This window comes from Corvus kubaryi, unplaced genomic scaffold (genome assembly GCF_017639235.1).
Source record: "Corvus kubaryi isolate FWS band 111438036 unplaced genomic scaffold, C.kubaryi_AGA036_p1.0 124, whole genome shotgun sequence".
In the NCBI taxonomy this organism is placed as follows: domain Eukaryota; kingdom Metazoa; phylum Chordata; class Aves; order Passeriformes; family Corvidae; genus Corvus; species Corvus kubaryi.
This window is the reverse complement of record NW_024580659.1, coordinates 382,860-402,584: the sequence shown is the minus strand read 5'-3', so window position 1 is coordinate 402,584 and position 19,725 is coordinate 382,860. Positions and strand designations below refer to the sequence as shown.

The window sequence follows — 19,725 nt, the reverse complement described above, 5'->3', positions numbered from 1 at the left end:
CACTCTCACCGCCTCAGTTTGCTTGACACGTGCCTTCCTCCCCCTGCCCTGGGTGTTCGGTGTTAGCCGGTCCTGCACGGTGCCCTGCTGCGCCGCGTCCCGTCCCCACCAGCACGTGCTGTCCCCCGCGCGCGTGCCCGCTGCTTGCCCCTCCCACTTCATTGCATGGCTTCCACCCGCGCAGCCTCGAGCGAGAGATTGACTGTGGTTTGTTTTTGGTTTCCGAAGCCTATCATTTGGGTCAGGAAGAGACAGACTGGTTTGATAAGCCCAGGGAGGCGCGGGCAGAGAGGGTCAGGCACTACGGTGGCCACTCTTCCTCGCAGAAGAGACCCCCAGTTAAGCACACCTACCACGATTATGATGAGCCCCCTGATGAAGACCCGTGGCAGCACGACGACTACCCCCAGCACCGCGAGCACCGGCACCACAGGGAGTATGATCGCCATTCTGGCTCCTCCCGGCACACCACCGATGAGCCCCCACGCCGCTCGGCAAAGCAACACCCACGAGAATCTGGCCGCCATGAGCCCCGTGGCCATGGGCCTTCAGCTGGCCCCAAGAAGGTGCAGCAGCCCGACTCCCGCACGCCTTATGGCCCCAGCTCCGCTGATCATGCCCCGTCATCCCGCCCCACTGCTCACCACCATGGCACTGAGACCCCCAAGGCACAGAAGCCTTCCCAGCCACATGGGTCGGCCACACCGGCGCCAAAGTCAGAGCCCCTCGCACACCCACAGCAGCCAGTGGCCAGGCAGCAGCAGGCAGCGCAGCCAGCAGCTCGGCAGCAGCCGGCAGCGCGCCAGGCTGCCCAGCCAGCAAGCTCGGCACAGCCTGAGACCAGGGGCAGGACACAGGGACCCCCCTCATCTCGGCCACCGCAGCAGCAGCCAGGGCCGGCCCAGGCAGCAGGGAAGGCACCGGCCACACTCCACACACAGCCGGGTGGACACCCAGCACCGGTGGTAAGTACGGGCTTAGCTAGCCAGGCTGCCTCCTGACCCCACAGCTCTGCCGGGAATTGGCACAGCTGGCTGCGGCCAGGGGCTGACAGGGGAAGCGTTGGGGATGGGAGCCATGGGGTAAAGTGTATCCCACTCATATGCTCACTACAGACAACCCTGGGTGCTGTGGGAGCTGCCATCCCCTCAAGGGGAGCCAAGAGGGGATATCACTATGTCCTGGATCCCTTGCTGCCTCTTTTGGAGTTGTAGAGCAGTGTTTGGGGGTTTTGGTGACACCTCCCGGCCTGGGCAACCCCCGGAGGATGCTCTACTGGGAGGGTGAGCCCTGAGAGCTGTTTTCCCCCTTCCAGACGAAAGCGGAGCCAACGGACACATCCAAACCTGCAGCAAAAGTGCCACAGCAGCCGGGGAGAGCGCCGTCAGCACAGCCCCTGGGAGCAGCAGGTCAGTGAGCCCCAGCGGTACTGTGCCATCTGTCCCCCCTTGTGCCAGCTGCCTGGCACCACAAAGCTCAGCTGAGCTCCCCCAGCTGGGCCTGTCCCCTGCTAACAGTGACTTCGTTTGTCCCCCAGCAGACAGCAAGGCCGGTCCGAGGACGGCCGGGCCACGTGGTCCCGCGGGCATGGCCACAGGGCAGCCCGGCGGGGAAGGAGAGAGCGTCTTCTCCAAAATCCTGCCAGGGGGGGCAGCGGAACAAGCAGGCAAACTGACTGAAGGTGAGGGCTCCTCCCGGGATGGGGACAGGATGGTGATGCTCTTCTGCACCGAGACAGTCACACACCTTGGGGATGGCTGGCTGCAGCCAGTGGGATGCAGTGCTCCCACAGTTTGGGGCTCAGGGAGGTGGGGGGCCAGGGTCACTGCGCCATACTGACACCTCTTCTGGCTTCCCCACAGCGGTGTCAGCTTTCGGCAAGAAGTTCACTTCGTTCTGGTGAGAGAACGGCACAAGGTGAGTGCAGCCAGCACCGGGCACTGTGCCATGGACTCTCCCTGCCCCAGCCGTGCCTGATGCCCTCCTCCTCCCTTCCACACTGCAGGAGTTTGGGAAGTGAGTGGAGATTTGAGTCGTTGCACTGGAAAAACCTATGAAGAAGCCAGTGAATTCAGCACGCGGCGCCAGACTCTGAGTATAACAGTGAGTGTACAGGGCACACCTGCACACAAGTCCCCTGTGCCATGCCGTCTCTGAGGTTCCAGCCGCAGTGGCACCACTGTCCCCCCAGCACCTGCTGAGCCCTGCCTTGCCACACTCCCAGCCCCCAAGCTGGGAAAGACATAGCATGGACCCATCCCCTTCGTGCTGGGCCACTCACCCCCATCTTCATCCCCAAGTGCTGGCCCCAAGCCAAGGCGTGGGGGCTTGGCCTTGTTCCCCACTCTCGGAAGCGCTGGTGCAGACTCTGGGTTTCCAGGGAAGATTTGGGCGGTCCAGGCTCTGCTCCGGGAGTCTGTCCAGCGTGGGGGCGGGCGGGGGCGGCGGCAGCTGCTCCGCCGGCAGTGCCTCTTGGCTCTCTGGGGCTCTTTCGCTCGGGCCAGCGCTGCCGCTCGGCGGGGTCCCTTCCGCGGGGAGGGGCTGCTCGGACTAACGCCTCTCTCTCTGTCTCTCGCAAGCTTTTGAAAGCAGGGCGATCCCTGGATGCTGGACCAAACGGCGGCCGCGCAGGGGCCGGCGGACGCCCCGGGGCGGGTGCCCCCCACGCCTGGCGAGCAGCTCCGGCGCGGCACACGGCGAGCCCCGGCAGCTGCCCCGAGGGGATGGGCCTGATCCGGACCATCGGGTCAGGCCCCGTAGGTGGGCTGCGGCCCTTTCTCAAGATTATACGCAGAGTTGCTCCCTCTGAACCCCAGCTCTGGCCTCTTCATAGGTTTTTCTCCCCCGCGAGCCGAGGGCTGGGCGCCGTGGGCGCCGCTCCTCCTTCCCGACCCCACCCGCCCCGCCGGGGCCGTCCCCGCGCCCCCTGCACTGCGGCCGCTCCCGGCCCCGCCGGGGAGCCCCGGAGCGCGTCAGCTAGGACCTAACACTGTTTCACTACCGAAATACGAGGCCATAGGACTCTGACAGGCGGCGCGGCCGGCTGGGCGCGCGTCCCGAAGCCATTGGAAGCATTGAAAGGGCCGCGCTCGCCCTCGCCACGCAGCCAGCGCGCCTGCCGCCGGGCACCCCTTTTCTTTCAAGAACAGCCTTAATCATCCCACTTTGATTTCTGTGTATACCTCATCCGCACCGGGGGGTGGGGGGGGCACGGGGCGTCGTCAGGGGGGGTCCTTTTTTTCCTCGGTTTCTTTGGGTTCATTTTCTTTTGGTTTCGGGGTTTTATTTTTCTAAAGTTTATACCAAATCCTCTTCCCTCTTTGCTTTGTGCGATGAGTTAGCACACGGGCTGTCGTCTGTAGAAGCAATAGAGTGCAGGAGGCTACACAAGAGCACAAATCCCGTGGAACAAGATCAGGAGAGCTTTGCCTCCGGCAGTATCCTTCCTTTTACTGTGCAATCCAAGTCCTTCTCAAGCCATTTTGCGGGGACGGCCGGCGCAGCGGCCGGCGGCCAAAGCCCACTCGCCCTGCCAGGAGGGGATTCCCAGGGGGGGAGGCAGCCCGAGGAGGGGGCTCGCCCGCGCCCCGCCGCCTCCCCGCGCTGGCAGCGCCCCGCCGGCACCCCCGTGGCGGGGGGCAGCCGCCCGCTCACCCGCCTGATGTTCTATGCAACGAAATAACACGACTCCAGAACAAGACCTGTGAATAGCTAATCAGTTCAATGTCGCGCCTAAGGGTTCCATCGCAAAGCGTGCCGCCGAGCGACCCGAGAACTATTCTGTACCGACCATCCGTGCGTATGAATTCGTGGCATGTTCGACCCACGGAGGGCCACTTTGCCAAAGGGCAGCCCTAGCGCCCGTGACCGTCTGTCCCGTCGTAGAGCATGGCTTGCTACTTCTCTGCACGGTTCCACCCGCCTTTCAGTGCTTGCTGTTCTTTGCCTGGACTTTTCTTTTTTTCTTCTCCATCAGTCCATCGCTGTACTGAAAGCTCTTAGCAGATTTATGCACTTGTGATCGAGGACCCGGCTGCCGCGGGAAGTCCACGCTTTGTTGTGGCAGGTCCCTCGCCGGGAGCTGTGCCGGTGCCCAAGGCTGGGGCAGGCCGGCGGCTGTGGGACGGGGATCCCGGGGGCAGCCCCACGGAGGAGAGCCCCGGCCCCGCGCACAGCCACCGCCTCGCCCCGCCGATGACAAGAGCAGAGCCTGAGGGTGCCTCCCGCGGGCCGCCGGCCCCGCCACTCCTCGCGCTGTAAATACTTGTACAGTGTGTAAATCGCACGCGGGACGGCGACCCCCGCCGGGGCCAGTCTCGCCGCCCGAGCACATCCGCCACCTTGCCTTCGTGCCTGCCAGGACCGGGGGCACGCAGCCTCCCCCGCCGGGCCGGGCCCCCATCCCGAGTTGTGGCAATCTGCTGGACAGGGCGGGGGGACGGGGGGGTGCAAAGATCGAGGGCCGAGCGCGGCTGGGCGCCGTTTCCAGCGGTAAATGCGATGCCGGGTGCGCTCCCTCTGAACATTGTGACGGTGTGCGTGTCTGCTGTGCTCTGTCCCACCCGTAGTGACCCCGTACCGTGCCGTACCGTGCCGTACCGTGCCGTACCACCCCCGCCGCTGTGTCGTGACTCCCTCCCAGAAGCTGCCCCCTCACCAGGTGTTTCTGTGGGAACAGAATAAAAAGGACTTGACACAAACCACGGACTGGCCCCGATTCTTGCTTGCCTGCAGTGAGGGGGGGGGGGGGGGGGGTCCGGGACCCCTGGCCTGGTGGGGGTGGCTGGAATGGGTCTAGTTGTCACCAAGCATTGTTGAGCTCTGCCACCCACACCTGGGCTGCTGGGATAGGCGTCCCTGTGGGCATCAAGGACCCAATCTCACCTGCCTGGCCACGCTGCTGGGTCTGGTGGCTCCAAAGAGCCCATTCCCCGTTGGCTGGGCTGCTGGGATGGGGGCTGCTGTGGGCACCATTGACTCAATCCCACCCCCCTGACCAGGCTGCTCAGTCCCATGGGCCCTCAATGGCCCGATCCCCCCTGGCCAGGCTGCTGAGCTGGGGATCCCTGTGCCCCCCAAGAGCCCGATGCCCCCGGTCCTGCGCACGGAGCCCCTGTTCTGCAGCCACCTGATAAGTAAACCACCCCGGTGCGATCCAGAGGCTGCGGGGCCGCGACCTGTCCCCCGGCTGCGGCCTCAGAGGGGCCCCGCGGGCGATCCGGTGTCGGGGGACGGCCGCCGGGACACGTGGGGGGTGCGGGGAACGCCGGTGCCTACGGCTGCAGCGCCGCCCGCGCCCACCGGGGGGCGCCTCAAGGCGGGCGGTGGCCCGAGCGCCGCAGCCAATGGGAGGTGCCGCAGGCCGGCGGCCCCGCCCCATCCCGGAAGTGCCGGCGCTGGCCCCGCCCCCCGCCGCGAGGACATGGAGCTGCCGGTGAGAGGGTCGGGGGAGCGATGTCAGAGCTCCGGGACCCCCCCTCCCTTCGGTCCCGCTGCCCCTCCCCGTCCCTCCCTCGGGAATCCCGTCCCGCACTGCCCCCCCCGCCCGGCGAGCCCGGCACCCCCGACCCTGCTGCTCCGCTGATTCTCCGGTTCGGCACCACCCCGGCACCCCGGGAACTACCCCGGTACCCTTCTAATCCCCTCATAGACCCCAACTACTGCAGGACCCTCCTAGGCGCCCCTTGCACCCCAGGACCTGCACCCAGTCTCCTGGTACCCACTGGTACCCCAGCAACTGCCCCAGTACCCTCCTGATCCCCGCTGTGTACCCCAGTGTCTGCCCTCCAGTGTCCTCCTGGTTCCTCGCACCCCATTAATGCCCTGGCTCTGCACCCCCAGTACTGCCCCAGCCCTGCACTAACGCCTCTACGCTCTTCCCCCCATGTACTCCGATACCTGCCCCAGCTCTTCACCCGCAAGCACTGCCCCCAGTATCCCCCAAAATCTCCCCCATCCACACTGGTGCCCCAGTAAGTGCCCCCTGTGCCCCGTCACTCCCCAGTCCGTGCCCCCCACCCCTCCAGCCACCCGTGTCCCGCAGGTACAGCCACGTGCGGAGGAGCTGTCGGAGCTGTACCGAGAGCTGAGCCAGCACCCGGGGCTCAGCACCGCCTGCCTCGGCCCCGACCTCACCACCCAGTACGGGGGCAAGTACTGCAGCCTCTACACCGGTACGGGGATGGGGAGGACTGGGGAATGGCCAGAGGGGTCCGGGCAATCCCTGCCTGCCTGGTGAGGATGCAGCTGGTTTCCCACCCTGCTCCCCACAGAGTGGTCACAGCGGGACCTGGCAAGGGCTGAGAACATCAAGTTCTGCCGTCAGTACCTCATCTTCCACGATGGAGCCTCCATTGTCTACTCCGGGCCCGCTGGCACCTGCTCTGAGATAAAGGATGAGTGAGTCCCATCCTGCTCCCCACACGGGGTCCCTGGGGGTGCTGATAGTGGGGGGCTGATGGGCACTCACCCACTCACCCACAGGCTGCTGAGCCGTGAGTCCCCCAGTGGGATGCTGAAGGCTGTCCTGCGCAAGGTCCCTGACAAGGAGAAGGAGAAGCAGTTCCTGGAGGTGAGGAGGGGTCTGGGGGAAAAAGGATACTCACTGAGGCTTGGGGCTGGATCCATGCTGTGTCTTGGGGCCACCCTGGCATCTCTGCCCCCAGGTCTGGGATCAGAACCGGAAGGTGAAGAGCATTGACCTGACAGCGCTGGACAAGCATGGCAGCGTCTACGACGATGGTGAGGGGCTGGGGGGGATGCCGGGGGGGGGGGGATGCCAGGCAATGTGGGGTTCCAGGGGACAGGGTGGCCAATGCTGACCTGCCCCTGCAGACCAGTTTGGGTGCCTTGCCTGGTCTCACTCGGAGACCCACCTGCTCTATGTGGCGGAGAAGAAGCGTCCCAAGGCTGAGTCCTTCTTCGAGAGCAAAGCCCCTGAGCTGGGCACCTCTGACGAGGACACGGGGCACCCCAAGAAGGAGGATGCACCGGTCAAGGTGGGGTCTCCCCACCCTGGGTCAGGTGGGGGCTGGCTGTGTGGCTGTGGGGCTGACCAGGCTGTGCTGCAGGGTGAGAAGTTCGTGTACCACGAGGACTGGGGGGAGACGCTGAGCACCCGCAGTGTGCCCGTCCTCTGCGTCCTGGACATCGAGGGCAACAGCATCTCGGTGCTGGAGGGCATTCCAGAGCACCTCTCTCCCGGCCAGGTCAGGATGGGGAGCTGCAGGGAACCAGAGAAGGGAGGTTTTGGGAGGCAGCAGCATTCTGAGCTGCTTATCTCCCCTCTCCCCACAGGCTTTCTGGTCGCCTGAGGACACCGGTGTGGTGTTCGTGGGCTGGTGGCACGAGCCTTTCCGCCTGGGGCTGCGGCACTGCACGAACCGCCGGTGAGTCCCCACAGGGCACCCCAGAGCCAGCCCTGCTGATAACACCATGCAGGGCACCCATCCCACAGCCTGGCCCCCGGCCCCGCTGTGACACCCCTCTGTGCTGGCAGGTCAGCGCTTTTCTACGTGGACCTGACGGGCGGGAGATGCGGTAAGCAGTGCACACCCCGACCCCGCTGGTTCCCTGGCTCCCCTGCAGCCCCTCACCATCCCCTCATGCCCATGCAGAGCTGCTCTCTGAGGACACCAGGGCTGTGTGGTCACCACGACTCAGCCCTGACGGCTGCCGCATCGTCTACCTGGAGAACGACGTCCTGGGCCCCCACCAGCAGTGCAGCCGCCTCCGCATGGTGAGCAGCACCAGGGGGACACTGGCAGGCACCAGGGAGCTGCCAGGGCGCCCATGCTGCAGTGGGGCTGGCAGGAGGGCGGTGGTATCCTCTCCTTGGGCTGCAGTGGGGGCAGGCAGGCTGAGACCCTGCAAAACTTGCCCTATGCCATGTCTCTTGCAGTATGACTGGTACACCAAACACACCAGCACGGTGCTGGAGGCTGTGCCACGGCAAGCATGGGGTGAGTACAGCTCTGGGACTGTTGGGGGGGACTCAGGGGGGTGCTGAGTGCCACCACTCTCCTCACAGGTGCCTTCCCGGGAATCTACTGTGGCGCACTGCCAGGGATGTGCTGGGCTGCCGACAGCCGCAGGATCCTGCTGGACACGGCCCAGCGCAGCCAGCAGGTGAGGGGATGGCAGGGGACACAAGGGAGGCCTGGCTGGGTCAGGGCTCCACTGGACTCTGCCCTCATGCCCCTAGGATGTGTTCGTGGTGGACACAGCGACAGGCACCACAACTTCGCTGACAGCTGGTGAGTGACAGGCCAATAGGGCCATGCTGGTGCCAGGGGTGGGGAGAGGGTCACACCTGCAGGTCTGACCCCCCTGCTCCCCAGATGCCCCCCAGGGAAGCTGGTCTGTCCTCACCATTGACCGGGACCTCTTGGTGGCCAGGTTCTCCACCCCTAGCTGCCCCCCCATGTTGGTAAAGTCACATCCCCCTCCCCAGTGCCCACCAGCCCCTTGGCACGGGCACTGACCCCTCTCCCCAGTGCCCACCAGCCCCTTGGCACAGGCATTGACCCCTCTCCCTGCACAGAAAGTGGCTGTTCTGCCTGCCGCTGGCCATGAGGCAAAGACACAGTGGATCTGCCTGCAGGACGCACCCCCTGTACCTGGCATCACCTGGGGCATCCGCACCCTGCAGCCCCCACCAGAGCAGGAGCACCCCCAGTACGGTGAGTGCCCAAGGTGGAGTCAGACTGTGCTCCACCATCCTCACTGACCCCTGACATCTCTCTCCCTGCCTCCACAGGAGACCTGGACTTCGATGCCATCCTGATGCGCCCAAGTGAGGGTCCCACTGCCCAGAAGCCCCCCTTGGTTGTGATGCCCCATGGTAAGAGCTTGTCCCCACCCTATTGTACCCCAGCCAGGTGGTGTCACCCCCCCCTTTACCTTTGCCATTTGTAGGGGGTCCCCACTCCGTCTTCACAGCCGGGTGGATGCTGTACCCGGCGGCGCTGTGCCGCGTGGGCTTTGCTGTGCTGCTGGGTGAGTGACACCATGACTTTGGGTGACACAGCACCCACGGAGGGGCTGGGGTGGGGGCACAAAGGAGGAAGGGCTCTGACACTGTCCCCCACACAGTGAATTACCGCGGCTCGCTGGGCTTTGGCCAGGACAACGTGGCCTCCCTGCCAGGCAACGTGGGCACACAGGACGTACGTGATGTGCAGGTACGGCTTGGCACATAGTCCTGGGGCACCCTGTGCTCCCACGGGTGCCCTGAGTAGGGAAGGTGGGGCTGCCTGCTCAGTCGGTGTTCCCAATGGCGGCAGCTCTGCGTGGAGTGGGTGCTGCAGGAGGAGGCGCTGGATGCCAGCCGGGTGGCACTGGTTGGTGGCTCGCATGGGGGCTTCCTGGCGTGCCACCTCATCGGGCAGTTTCCTGACACCTACCATGCCTGCGTGGTGCGCAACCCCGTGGTGAACATCGCCTCCATGGTGGCCACCACCGACATCCCAGACTGGTGAGTACTGCTGCCCCCAGCCTCCCAGGCTCCTTGCCATCCCAGCCACACACATGCCCCCATCTCTCTTGCCTGCAGGTGCCTGACAGAGACAGGGCTGCCCTACAAACCTGATGCCCTGCCAGACCCAGCTCAGTGGACAGAGATGCTGCACAAGTCACCCATACGCTATGTTGACCAAGTATGTCACTGTCCCCATCCCTGTCCCTGTCCCCAACAGCAGCGCCACTGCTGAGGCCATGCTGCTCCTGCAGGTCCGTGCACCCGTGCTGCTGATGCTGGGGGAGGACGACCGGCGTGTACCACCCAAGCAGGGGCTGGAGTATTACCGTGCCCTCAAGGCCCGGGGGCTGCCCACGCGGTGAGTGGGGTGCTGGGGGCTTGAGTTGTGGGGTGCGGACACAACACTAATCCCTATTTCCCCCTCCAGGCTGCTCTGGTACCCAGGGAACAACCACGCGCTGGCCAGCGTTGAAGCCGAAGCAGATGGCTTCATGAACATGGCGCTGTGGCTGCTCAAGCACCTGCAGTGCTAAGGGTGCTGACCCCTGCTGCTGACCCCCAATAAACGATGTAGTTCAGCACCCCAGGGTCTCTAGTAGTAGTGCTGGTAGCGGTGTCATCTCCACTCCTTGTGCCCCAGGAGCTGGTGGCCCCTGGACCTTTCAGCTGCCCGGATGGGTGGTTGTGCCGCCGGGGATGTGTTGAGCCATGGGAAGGGTGACCCTGCCTGGCCATGCGGGGCAGCGGGAGCAGCTGGAGGGCTGCCACCGGCCGGGGCGCCGGCGCCGGGCTGCTCCTGCGTGCCTTGGCAGGCGTCCCACTGCGGGCGGCAGAGAACAGCCCCATGGCCACAGGGGCGACCGAGAAGGGTGTGAAGGTGGGCAAGGGGGCTCAGGGGGGCTGTGTGGGTGGGCACGGGCCGGGGGCTGAGCTTACCCCCGTCCAGCATGCTCCTTCCCTCATCCAGGCGGCCGACGGCCCCGCTGCCTGCTACAGGGAGCTGAGCCGGTTCCCTGCCGTCACCCGTGCCGCCCTCAGGGCCGCGGCTGGCGGGCAGACTTTCCTGCTCTACACCGGTGAGTGGCGGGCTCGGCCGCCCCCGCGCCTTTGCCCGCGGGACCGCTGTGAGCGGGCGCTGACGGCCCCGTCCCTCAGAGTGCAGCCGCCCCGACCTGGCCCGCCGGCGGCTCCTGCGCTTCGGCCGCCACTACAGCCTGCGGCGCACAGCCGGCCGCGAGGGCCTCGCCGTCAGCCGGACCGCGCTCAGCGCCGAGATCCACAACCAGTACGGCACGGCCGGGCTGCGGGACGGGACGCTGTGCCCGTGGCACGGCCACTGCCCGTGGTGTCCGCAGTGCCACAGCGCGGCCGGTGCCGACAGCGCACGGCCCGCCGCAGCCTCCGTCCCTCCCGCCCTCAGGCTCCTCAGCCAGGACTCGCCCACGGGGCAGCGCCGCGCCGTGCTCAAACGCTGCCCGCGGCAGGGCCACGAGCTGCTGGAGGTAACGCGGCTGTCCCGGTCACTCACCGGGGTGGCTGGAGTGCAGGGTGGTGGGCACCGTGTACACGGTGTGCCGGTGCTGACCGCCGTCCCCCCAGGTGTGGGACAGCGGGGGATGCAGCCACAGCGTGGATCTCACGGCGCTGGGGAAGCACGGGGAGGTCTACACGGAGGGTAGGGCCCCTTCCCCATGGTCCCTGCCCACAGAAGGGGTGAGGGTGGCACGGCCAGCGGCCCTGGTGCCTACCTGGTGCCCAGCTGTGCCTGTGCCAGGCTGGGCTTTGGCACCTTCCTGCCATGCCAGGGCCCTTTGCCTGCCTGGCCTGGTCGCACTCAGAGACACGGCTCCTCTATGTGGCTGAGAAGAGCCAGCCCAAACGACAGCCCCCCTGCCCCTGGGATGTGCCAGGAGCAGCCTGGCCTGCAGCAGAGGATGAGGATGAGGAGGTAGGTGCCCCATGAGTGTGTTCAGTGCATCCCCAAGCATGCCATGCACACTGTGGGCATGGCACGTGCCCCATGGGCACACCATGCACCCCCTGAGCATGCCGTGCACCCCATGAGTGTGCCATACATCCCATGAGTGTGTCATGGACAGAGCTCCATGCCTGGGGCCACCAGCCATGGGGCTGATGGGTCTGTGCCACAGGGCAAGCAGTTTGTGTACCATGAAGACTGGGGGGAAACCCTGAGCACACGCAGCGAGCCCGTCCTCTGCATCCTGGACCTGGAGGGCCTCAGCCTGTCAGTGCTGGAGGGAGTCCCGGAGCACCTCTCCCCCGGCCAGGTCAGGATGGGGTACAAGGAACGCCCCAGGGGGCCCAGCCTGGGGCTGTGGGATGAGTCTGGCTGTCACACAGGCCCTGTGGTCCCCGAATGACCATGGTGTGGTGTTCGTGGGCTGGTGGCACAAGCCCTTCCGCCTGGGGCTGAATGCCTGCTCCAACAGGAGGTGGGTCCCAGCCAGCAACTGGTGCCATGCCAGGATGCCCATGCAGTATCAGCACAGTGGGGGTCTAACCTGATCCACACTTTCCCCCTCAGGTCAGGGATTTTCCACTTGGACCTGGCCAGCGGGTGCTGCGGTGAGCACTGGGACCCTGGGGGGTGCCCTGGGGGTCCCCGGGATGCTGACCCCCTGCTGCCCACAGAGCTGCTGTCAGCAGAGAATGGTTCTGCCTGCTCCCCCCAGCTGAGCCCTGATGGCCAGCGCCTGCTCTACCTGGAGGGGGTTGTGGGGGGGCCCCACCGGCAGTGCTTGTGCCTACGCATGGTGAGTTGGGCCTCACAGGCACCAGGCATGGCTGTGCCACCCTGTGCTGCCAGCACAGTGCTCAGCCCAGGTGCCACAGCCTCTCGCAGTGCCTGGCTGGGGGTGTCAACAGGCGTCCCTGCCTCAGTTGCCCCTGGCATGGGTCCTTCCCTGACCACTGGCTCTCCCCAGGTCACCTGGCAGACAAGGCAGACAGTGACGGTGCTCGACGTGGTGCAGGAGCCCACGGAGGGTGAGCAAGGCATGGTGGGCAGAGCTGGGTTCTGATGGGGGGCTGGCACCACCCCCTGCCAGGTGCCCATGACCCTGGCTCACTAGCCCAGTGCTCTGCCCCACTTGCAGCCTTCGCCGGGCTCTATGCAGAGGTGCTGCCACCGCGGTGCTGGGCAGCCGACAGCCGGCGAGCCGTGCTGGGCACCCCGCAGCGGAGCCGCACAGTGAGTCCTGGGGATGGCAGGGCCAGGGACGTCACCCACACACCCCATGGTGACGCCACTGCCTGTGCTCTGCGCCCTCACAGGACCTGCTGCTTGTGGATACGGAGGCGGCCACAGTCACCAACCTGACAGCAGGTACATGGCACCACCCACCCACGGTACCCCAGTGAGCAGCTATGATCACCAACATGTGTTCTGTCCCCAGGATCACCTGAAGGGTGCTGGGAGCTGCTCACTCTCCAGTGGGACCTGCTGGTGGCCACCTGCTCAGCCCCCCACCACCCCCCCAGCCTGGTGAGCAGAGCCCTGAAACTGTGTGGCACAGTGGGATATGGTACAGTGATGCTCAGCCAGGCACAGGACAGTGTAGCACACGTGGCATGGTGTGGCATGGCATAGGGAGGCATAGTGTGGTGTGGCACAGCCAGATCCAATATGACACAGCCTTGGCATGGCACAGCCTTGTCACGGCATGGCCCCAGTGCCATCCATTGCCTGTGCCCAGGTGGTGGCCGTGCTGCCGCCAGCAGGCCAGGAGTTGTCCCTTGACTGGGTGCCAGTGGAGGACACCCCAACAGTGCCTGGTGTCACCTGGAAGACTCTGACGGTCCAGCCATCCTGCAGTAGGCAGGGCCCCGCTGCACAGGGTGAGCCCTGGGGGCCCCTGCTGCACCTCGGTGCTGCCTGGGTGCCAGGGACCCTCGGGAGTGGGGAGTGGGCAGGGTGCTGGGTGCCCAGGGTGGTGGCTGCTGAGTGGGAGCCCTTCCCTGGCACAGACACCCAGGCTTTTGAGGCCCTGCTGCTGAGCCCCTCAGATGGCACACCACCACACCCCCTCGTCGTGTGCCCCCATGGTGAGTGAGGGGACACTGGGGACACCCTGGCAGTGCTGGTGGCACCCCAGGTGATGCCCATGCTGGCTCCAGGTGGCCCCCATGCTGTCTTTGATGCCCGCTGGCGCCCGAGCATGGCTGCGCTGTGCCGGCTGGGCTTCGCCGTGCTCCTGGGTAAGTGCTGGGGAGCTTGAGGACATGTGGCCCTGTGTCTCAGTGGAGACATGGCACCCATGGCCCTGTCTCCTCAGTGAACTACCGTGGCTCCCTGGGCTTCGGCCAGGCCAGCATCAGCTCCCTACTTTCCCATGTGGGTGAGCAGGATGTGGCAGACACCCAGGTGAGGGGTGCTGGGCTGGGGGTGCTGGGGGATGTTCCTGGGAGGATGCTGATGTTTGGGTGCCGGTGGTGGGTGCCCCACGGATGCAGCTGGCAGTGGAGCAGGCGCTGCACAGAGAGCCCCTGGACCCGCACCGCCTAGCCCTGCTGGCTGGCTCCCACGGAGCCTTCATCGCCCTCCACCTCCTCACTCGCGAGCCTGAGCATTACCAAGCCTGTGCCCTGCGCAGCCCCGTCTCCAACCTGCCCGCACTGCTGGGCACCTCTGACATCCCTGACTGGTGAGTGCCACCCCCATCCTGTGCCATGCCACCCATCAGTGTCCCTGTGACAGCTGTCAGTGTCTCTGTACTGCAGGCGCTACACCTCCCTGGGGCTGCCCTACTCCTTCGAGCGAGTGCCACGTGCTGAGGAGGTGGCCACCATGCTACTGCGCTCGCCCATCTCCCAAGCAGCCCAGGTAAGGCAGGGTCAGGATGGCTGTGGGGTGGCAAGTGTGGGTGCCAGGCACCCACTGAGGGCAGTGCTGCAGGTGCAGACGCCAGTGTTGCTGTGCGTGGGCGCCCGGGACCGGCGCGTCAGCCCCATGCAGGCGCTGGAGCTGTACCGGGTGCTGCGGGCCAGGGGTGTGCCAGCACGGTGAGTGGGGTGCAGGTGGGAGCAGGGAGGGAACTCTGGGATGCTGGATGAGCACCTTCCCATCCTGTGCCTCCCCACAGGCTGCTGTGGTACCCGGAGGGTGGCCACGCACTGGCTGGTGTGGAGACGGAGGCCGATGTCTTCACAAACTGTGCCCACTGGCTCCTCCAGCACCTGGGGCAGCCCAGACAGGATGGGACGGGCCGGCACAGGCCCTAGTGCCCACAGTGGTCCTGGGCTATGCCAGCCCCAGGGTGACTGCTGGCCCTGGGGATCACACCAGGACCAGAGGCAGATGGAGCGAGTGTAGCCAGGGGCAGGTTGGAATGTGGGTTGGGGTTTGGTGTTAAATAAATGTGAGACCTTTTGCAGTGCCGACCCCTGTGGCCACGGCTGTGCCTTTATTGTGCAATGGCAACTGTGCCAGGCTGGGAATGCCGGCTCAACCCATCTTCATCACCTTGTAGATCCAATCGACATAGAGGGAAACACGGATGAAGAGGGCGGGCTGGTCAGTGCGGGCACAGACACGGGAGGGGGTGATCACTCCCTCCAGCACCCAGCAGTCAGCGGTGAGGCAAGCCAGTGGACCACCGTAATCGCCCTGTGGCATGAAGAGAGCAGTGTCACCCTGGTGCCAGCACCTGCTGGCTCTCTGGGCTGGGTGTCCCCAGCCCAGCTCACCTCGCAGGCACCCACGCCGGCACGCAGCGGGGCAGTGCACAGCTCGCTCTCCTTCAGGCGCCCACGCAGCGCCGTGTTGCACTCGCTGTGGGCCAGCACCGGCAGCCGTGCCACGTTCAGCACGCTGCCATCTGCCGTGCCTGTGGGCAGAGAGCACAGGGCAGTGGGCATGGGATTCACTGGTGGGTGTGCAGGGATACTGGGGAATGGCATGGGCAGGGGGCGGTGTGGGCAGGGAATGGCATGGGCAGGAGGATGTCATTACAGGGGAGTGTGGAAGGGAGATGTTGTGGAGAGGGATGTTATGGACAGGGTGATACCAGAGGCAAGGGATACTGTAGGCAGGGGGATGGAATAGGCAGGAGAATGCCATGGAAGGGAGATGCTGTGAGCAGGGGTATGCCAGGGACCTGGGGGTTGCTGCGGGCAGGGGGTACTCCAAGCAAGGGATGCTGTGGGCAGGGAGATGCCATGGACATGGGGATGCTGTGGGCAGGGGGATGGAATGGCATGGGCAGGGGTTGTATTGAACAGGGAATGCCCTGGCAGGGGCTGCCTGTGGCAGGTACCTCCAGTTTCTCCCCAGCCAGCGATCTCACAGACAGTGCCCGCAGGCACAACATAGTGCTCGGGGGGCAGGCAGATCAGGGCCACACGCCTGGTCAGAGCGGCTGGCCTGTGTTAAGAGGGGCAGTGGGACATGGTGTCACCCTAGCCAGCCATGGAACATGGCGGAGGCCAAGGCACGGCCACTCACCTTGCCAGCTTCAGCATCACCAGCTGGGACTCGGAGGGGCCGCAGACGATCCGCACGATGGGGATGGTCTGTTGGTCAGGGTCCCCAGGGCCGGGGTCCTTGAAGAGCGTCCCCAGCTGCACCTCATAGCCCGTCAGGTCAGCGTCACTGTGGGACAGGGACATGAGGGCACAGGGGGGTCCCACCACCCCACACCCCAGCCCCAGCCTTACCAGGAGGAGAAACACTGGCGTGTGCTGATCACCCACTGCTCCTTCACCAGGGATCCCCCGCAGAAGTGCACGCCAGCCCTGCAGGGACGGGGGGTGAGCTTTGGGGGGACACTGAGTGCATGGCAGTGCATATGGGACAGCTGCTCACCGGTTGCGGATGCTGACAGTCCAGGGTGAGTTGCCGGGCTGGCCGCCAACGATGCGCCCCTTCTGCTGCAGCCTCTCATCCCGCTGGCCACATTGTTCAAATGCCACCACGTCTGTGGGCAGGGTGGGCATCAGCCGGGGCTGCACCACCAGCACCCGCCCCAGGGTGCCCACCCAGCACCCATGGGCTCCCACCTGCATTCTCCATAATGGAGGGCACCGTGCTGCCGGCTGCAGAGAGAAAACAGAGAGTGGCACTGGCACAGGATCCAGCCACCCCGAGGGGACCAAAACCACCCTGTGTGTGGCCAGGGTCCCCTCTAGCTCTGCAGGGAGGTGGGTAGGGGCTCACAACAGGGCTTGATGGCGCAATAGTCAAAGGGGGTGCGGGGGTCCATGGTGTAGCACCAGGGGCCATGGCTGTCGTTATCGGGGTTGCGGCAGTAGTTCTCCTCCAGGTGTGCCTCAGGGTGGGTGGTGGGTGAGATCCTGCCAGGAGGAAGTCACCATCACTGTTACCATTCCCATCCTCATCTCCATCCCCATCCCTGTCCCCACCACCCCCCCTCGCACACTCACTGGGGCACATGGGGTGTCTGGGCAGCCCATGGCTGGCAGGTGATTCCCTTGCGTGTCTTGCTGACGTGGCCGTGGTAGTGCTTGCCATGGCCGTGGTAGCACTCTGGGGACAGGCAGGGAGGGCTGGCACACCTGGCAGGGCCACCAGGGTGGGCACCCAGGGACATGTGCCTGGGGTGGCTCACCTTGGGCATCCTGCTCATCGGGGCAGCGGCGGATGTGGAAGCAGAAGGCGATGCGGATGGTGGAGCGGGAAGTGAAGCACCATGGTGCCTCTGATCCATCAGGGTTGCGGCAGTAGTTCTCCTGCAGGTCCCTGGAGGAGGGGCCGCATGGTTGTCCCCCTTCAATCCCACACCCATGGGTGCTGCCCACCACCACCCTCCTGGGGTGCACGGCCACCCCCTTACTTGCACGGGTACTTCTCTGGCACAAAGTGGTGCTTATGGGGCACCTGGGAGTCCCAGCGCTGGCAGGGAATCCCGGACACGGTGACATTCACACGGCCGCGGTAGCCTTCACCCTTGCCCCTGAAGCAGCCATTGGTGAGGTTGACAGCCCGTGGACGTTTTTCTGCTTGTGTGGCCAGAGAGAGGGGCAGAGTAGCAGGGTCAGGGTGGCACCCAGGACCCTCAGGCCCAGCTGTGCATGATGCTGGTGGGGACTTACTGCAGATGCGGATGCGACAGTATTCGCGCTCCCGCCCGGGGTCGGTGGTGTAGCACCAGGGCTGCTCGGAGCTGTCAGGGTTGCGGCAGTAGTTGTCATCCAGCCCCTTGTCAGGGTACCTGGGCCAGAGACAGGGAGCAGCAGTTGAGGTGGCACCATCACCCCAGCACAACCAGGGCACTGCACTGCTGAGGGCTGGGGGCTAGTACTTGTTGGGGTGGTAGGGGTGCTTGTGTGGGTGCTGCAGGTCCCAGCGCTGGCACTCCGTCCCTGATTCAGTGTGGTCCACAGTGCCACGGTAGTCCTCCCCATTGCAGGTCATGCAGACGGCTGCCAACAACTGTAGGGCTCAGTGTGGGGGAAACATAGCACAGGGTGACCCTGGGATGTGGCACTCACCATCCTCACACTTCTTTATGCCGCAGCTCTGGTGCCGGACATTGGGATCGACAGTGTAACACCATGGGCCCCGCTTGTCCCGGTCGGGGTTTCGGCAGTAATTCTCCTCCAGCCCATTGCGGGAGGATGGCAAAAACCTGCTGGCATCAGAGTGGGTAGGAGGGCTGCCAGGAATCCTTTGCCATGGAGTGGGCACAGCCAGGATGATGCACTACCCCTGTCAGTGCCACTGCCCCCAAGCTGTCCCCATTGCTCCTGTGCTATCCCACACTGTCCCCATCCCATTCCCCACTGCCCCTGCTGCCCAGGGTAATTGGCAGTTGCCACAGGGCAGCCAGGGACACGGGGGCACCTGTGGTCATGCGGTGTCGTGGACTGCCAATGCTGGCAGCGCAGCCCCTTCTCTGTTGTGGCCCGTGTGCCGCGGTAGCTGGAGCCATCGCCCACGATGCAGTCCCGCAGGTAGTCTGAGCAGAGCCGGGCACCTCTTCAGAGCCCCAGGGCCGGGTCAGGGCACATGGACAATGAGGAGTCCTATGCCAGGTGGCTGTGCCCAGTCTGTGATGTCCCCATGCCCACCCATGGCACCAGCCCACCTTTCTTCTGGTACAGGTCATAGCGGATGTTTTTCTGAAGCTGGACGCGGGCTGAGTGCTGGGTCCAGGGCAGCAGCTGGCACAACTGGCTCTGCTGGTCATGGTGGAAAGCCCTGGGAGGCACAGAGTCTGTGGCACGGGAGTCTGGCATGGCATCATGTGAGGCCAGGGCCCACGGGACCTGGGTCACACACATGAGCACCCAGTATCCAAGTGCAGAGTGTGACCCAATGTTGTGGCCCCTGCACTCCCACTTGCCCTGCGGTGGCACTGTGTCCTGCTCACCGACAAGCCAGGCTGGTGGCACAGCGGTGGGCACACTGCTCCGCAGTGCCCTGCTCCGGCAGCGGTGGCAGTGGGTCCACAGGCACCATCAGCAGCTCGGTGGCTCGCAGGCGCTGGAAGTCATTGAGGGGTGAGCGGTGGCCTGGGGAAGTGTGGCAGGAGCTCAGCATGGCCATGGGGGCACAGCATGAGCACTGGGCCCTGTGGAATGTCGGATCCCTGCCCCATGGAGCAGGACATCCGTGTCCCATGGAGGAGGGGAACTCTGTCCTATGGAGCATGGGATCCCTGTCCCATGACCTGATCCATGTGCCATGGAGCAGGAGGGTCCCTGCCCTACATCGCCCGCTGCAGTCCCCTGCTTCCGGCTGCCCCCCTCTGCCGTGGGACAGGGCATGGCCTGCAGGCTCCCGGCCTGGCCGCTGGCCCTGCCTTGGGCCCCGCACTGCCCCGCGCCCTCCAGCCCCACGGCGACCCAGCCTGGGGCCCTACCTGAGCCCAGAGCCGCGGCCAGGGCGAGCAGGACCCCCAGCACGGGCTGCATGGCGGCGGCCCCGCGTCCCCGGGCCGCTGGAGCTCCGGGAAGGCCCCAAGCAAATATTTGTGGTCGGGCGCGGGGCCAGGCGGGGCCGGGGTCACCCCGCGGCGGGCACGCGTGGGCGGGGCGGGGCCAAAACCGGGGGCGGGGCGGGGGCGGGGCGGGGCCTGAAGCGGCGGGGCGGGACCAGGCGGGCCCGGGGTCACCCCGGGGCGGGCACGTGCGGGGAGAGGCGGGGCCCGAGCGGCAGGGTGGGGCCTGAGCTAGCCGGAGTCACCCCGCAGGGGACACGCGAGGGGCGTGGGTGGGGCCTGCGGCGCAGGAGGCGGGCCTGGAGATGCGGGGACGGTTCCTGCGCC

The 19,725-nt window shown here is 65.7% G+C and overlaps 4 protein-coding genes across 5 annotated transcripts in view; 3 read left to right on the top strand and 1 right to left on the bottom strand.

The window, feature by feature from the left end:
- BSN (bassoon presynaptic cytomatrix protein) overlaps nt 1-4,703 on the top strand; it is an 89,921-nt gene extending 85,218 nt beyond the window's left edge. The window contains exons 8-13 of the mRNA XM_042017890.1: nt 229-965; nt 1,316-1,409; nt 1,538-1,681; nt 1,863-1,917; nt 2,006-2,103; nt 2,580-4,703. Coding sequence (XP_041873824.1) covers nt 229-965; nt 1,316-1,409; nt 1,538-1,681; nt 1,863-1,903 — 1,016 coding nt within the window. The 3' untranslated portion in view covers nt 1,904-1,917; nt 2,006-2,103; nt 2,580-4,703. The remainder of the gene's footprint in view (nt 1-228; nt 966-1,315; nt 1,410-1,537; nt 1,682-1,862; nt 1,918-2,005; nt 2,104-2,579) is intronic.
- Nucleotides 4,704-5,377: 674 nt separating this feature from the next.
- Nucleotides 5,378-10,059, top strand: LOC121659858 (acylamino-acid-releasing enzyme-like). The gene is made up of 22 exons (XM_042018483.1): nt 5,378-5,434; nt 6,044-6,173; nt 6,273-6,399; nt 6,484-6,571; nt 6,666-6,741; nt 6,835-6,998; nt 7,071-7,208; nt 7,297-7,388; nt 7,499-7,539; nt 7,617-7,738; nt 7,901-7,961; nt 8,030-8,127; nt 8,204-8,255; nt 8,340-8,428; nt 8,543-8,681; nt 8,759-8,842; nt 8,917-8,997; nt 9,094-9,182; nt 9,285-9,475; nt 9,554-9,656; nt 9,730-9,836; nt 9,906-10,059. The coding sequence occupies exons 1-22, from the start codon at nt 5,423-5,425 to the stop codon at nt 10,009-10,011; spliced, it is 2,190 nt and encodes a 729-aa protein (XP_041874417.1). The 5' UTR covers nt 5,378-5,422; the 3' UTR covers nt 10,012-10,059.
- A 43-nt stretch (nt 10,060-10,102) lies between these two features.
- LOC121659853 (acylamino-acid-releasing enzyme-like) lies at nt 10,103-14,876 on the top strand. The gene is made up of 22 exons (XM_042018469.1): nt 10,103-10,355; nt 10,425-10,554; nt 10,634-10,763; nt 10,899-10,980; nt 11,078-11,153; nt 11,284-11,426; nt 11,629-11,766; nt 11,840-11,931; nt 12,024-12,064; nt 12,131-12,252; nt 12,424-12,484; nt 12,595-12,689; nt 12,773-12,824; nt 12,895-12,983; nt 13,195-13,336; nt 13,466-13,543; nt 13,616-13,696; nt 13,774-13,862; nt 13,952-14,142; nt 14,219-14,321; nt 14,394-14,500; nt 14,581-14,876. Exons 1-22 carry the CDS (start codon nt 10,212-10,214, stop codon nt 14,717-14,719), a joined length of 2,325 nt encoding a protein of 774 aa, XP_041874403.1. The 5' UTR covers nt 10,103-10,211; the 3' UTR covers nt 14,720-14,876.
- Nucleotides 14,865-19,481, bottom strand: MST1 (macrophage stimulating 1). 2 transcript variants are annotated; one of them, XM_042018489.1, is made up of 18 exons: nt 19,321-19,481; nt 18,829-18,970; nt 18,544-18,656; nt 18,300-18,414; nt 17,948-18,084; nt 17,758-17,878; nt 17,549-17,667; nt 17,290-17,455; nt 17,065-17,195; nt 16,880-16,982; nt 16,653-16,789; nt 16,496-16,531; nt 16,302-16,413; nt 16,154-16,231; nt 15,942-16,088; nt 15,754-15,860; nt 15,185-15,324; nt 14,865-15,104 (listed from the first exon to the last, which is right to left on the bottom strand). In XM_042018489.1, exons 1-18 carry the CDS (start codon nt 19,370-19,372, stop codon nt 14,943-14,945), a joined length of 2,118 nt encoding a protein of 705 aa, XP_041874423.1. In that variant the 5' UTR covers nt 19,373-19,481; the 3' UTR covers nt 14,865-14,942. The 2 variants fall into 2 exon arrangements, with proteins under 2 accessions (XP_041874423.1, XP_041874429.1); XM_042018495.1 differs by having other exon boundaries at nt 17,290-17,452; nt 19,321-19,480.
- Nucleotides 19,482-19,725: the final 244 nt, after the last annotated feature.